The sequence below is a fragment of the Empidonax traillii genome, unplaced genomic scaffold (assembly GCF_003031625.1).
Source record: "Empidonax traillii isolate 1590-97213 ecotype Southwest subspecies unplaced genomic scaffold, ASM303162v1 scaffold1323:size195977, whole genome shotgun sequence".
Classification (NCBI taxonomy): Eukaryota; Metazoa; Chordata; class Aves; order Passeriformes; family Tyrannidae; genus Empidonax; species Empidonax traillii.
This window is the reverse complement of record NW_020956516.1, coordinates 1-1946: the sequence shown is the minus strand read 5'-3', so window position 1 is coordinate 1946 and position 1946 is coordinate 1. Positions and strand designations below refer to the sequence as shown.

General features: G+C 68.3%; 1 protein-coding gene across 1 annotated transcript in view; it reads left to right on the top strand.

The window, feature by feature from the left end:
- LOC114069643 (protocadherin beta-16-like) overlaps positions 1-929 on the top strand; it is a 3160-nt gene extending 2231 nt beyond the window's left edge. The window contains exon 2 of the mRNA XM_027906583.1: positions 26-929. Within this exon, the coding sequence (XP_027762384.1) occupies positions 26-799 (774 nt within the window). The 3' untranslated portion in view covers positions 800-929. The remainder of the gene's footprint in view (positions 1-25) is intronic.
- The last annotated feature ends 1017 nt before the right edge of the window (positions 930-1946 follow it).

Sequence of the window (1946 nt, the reverse complement as noted above, 5' to 3'; positions counted from 1 at the left end):
CTCCGACAGCAGCGTGGCCGGAGAGCTGGTGCCGCGCTGGGCACCCTCGGGCTACCTGGTGGCCAAGGTGGTGGCGGTGGACGCGGACTCGGGGCAGAACGCGTGGCTGTCGTACGAGCTGGCCAAGGCCACGGAGCCGGGGCTGTTCCGCGTGGGGCTGCAGAGCGGCGAGGTGCGCACGGCGCGGGCGGTGACGGAGAGGGACGCGCCCCGGCAGAGGCTCGTCGTGTTGGTGCGGGACCGCGGGCAGCCCCCGCGCTCTGCCACCGCCAGCCTCGCTGTCGCACTGGTGCACGACTTCTCCAGCGCCTTCCTGCAGCTCGACAAGGATCCTGGGAGCAGGCAGCAGCCGCAGGGGGCTGAGGAGGATCTGCTCGCCACCTACCTCGTTGCCTCCCTGGGCTGCGTCTCGTCGCTCTTCGTCCTGTCTGTCATCGCCTTGGCGACAGCCAAGCTGTGCAAGGCTCGCCTCCGGGCACACCTTTCACCTCCCTCTGCCAATTGCTACGCGGATGGAGATTTCGCCAGCGACGCCGTAGACGTGGGTGGGATGGGCACTCTGTCACCGGCTTACCGCTACGAGGTGTGCCTGACCACCGGCTCGGGGAGGAGCGAATTCCAGTTCTTGAGGCCCGTCCTACTCAGCCCTCAAAGCAGCGCTGAGACGGAGCCGGACAAGGACGAAGATCTGCTCTGCAGCTCGCAGCCCGCTGGCGACAGGGAAGCCGATGCGGGCAGTACAGCCGCTTCTCCCTTTCAGCCACCAGACTGGCCGGTCGGCAGGAGCGTCCATGCCTGAGCCGTACTGGGAGGAACTCTCCCTTCCCCCTCCTCAGCCTGACATTTCCCAGTAGCTGTAGTGCCGTTCCCTGCTGTTACAGGCATGCTGGACCTGTGGAAGGGTCTTGCCGGTTTTTCCGTCCATGGAAGGTGGCTCAGTCGCTCCGGACAAAGCCTCCGCCCCATGCTGCCCTAAGAAATGCCTTGTAACGCTTTTACCGCTGCGCTCCTCGAAAGGCACCTATGGTTAGACCAGCGTGCCCTCCGGACCGCGGGCGGCGGACACTGAGGAGCTGGGACAGACGCGGTGCAGCTGCCGGCTCTACTTGTGCACAGGGATTCCCAGAAGGGCTACCGCCGCTCCTCTCGGGCATTTTTAACCCACGTTTCATGTTGCGCGTCCTGCCGGAGGTGCCCGAGAGGAAGAACGGCGGCCCCGCGCGTGTGCGCGCGTGTCCGTGGGCCGGGGCGAGCGGCAGCGCGGGCAGCGGGCGGCGGCGGGCGCAGTCCCAGCGCGCACCGCTGGGTGGTGGTCTCGGCTAAGGCGCCGCCGACACCGACCCAGTGCAGCCCAGCTCAGCACAGCCAAGCCCAGCCCAGCTCCCAACAGCCGAGCCGGGCCGAGGGAGCAGCGGCTGCGCCACCGAGCCCCGGTCTCTGCCATCGGCTTCTGGGTCACCGCTGCAGCACTCCCGGCTACCGACCCCACCGGAATACAGAGGGAGAAGGAAAGCACCCGACCGCCGCCGCTTTCGGAGGGGATTACGAGAGAGATCCGCGACAAGGAGACAGGACACTGTCGCCGCTGCCGCCACCGCCGGAGCCGGAGGGCCATGGCGATCGCAAGGCAAGTGCTTTGTGTGTGTGCGTTGCTCTCCCTGCCGCTCGCTCGCTCGCAGCCCATCCGCTACTCCGTAGCCGAGGAGGCGCACAGCGGCTCCCTGGTAGGCAACCTGGCGCAGGACGTGGCGCTGCCGCCGGCGCAGCTCTCGGCTCGCCGCGCCCGCCTGGTGTCGGAGGACGGCCGCCAGCATTTTCGCTTCGACCGCGCCAGCGGCCGCCTCGTCGTGGCCGACAGGCTGGACCGGGAGCAGCTGTGCGGCCAGGCCGACACCTGCACGCTCCCCTTCGAGCTGCTGCTGGCCGACCCGCTGCAGTTCTTTCGG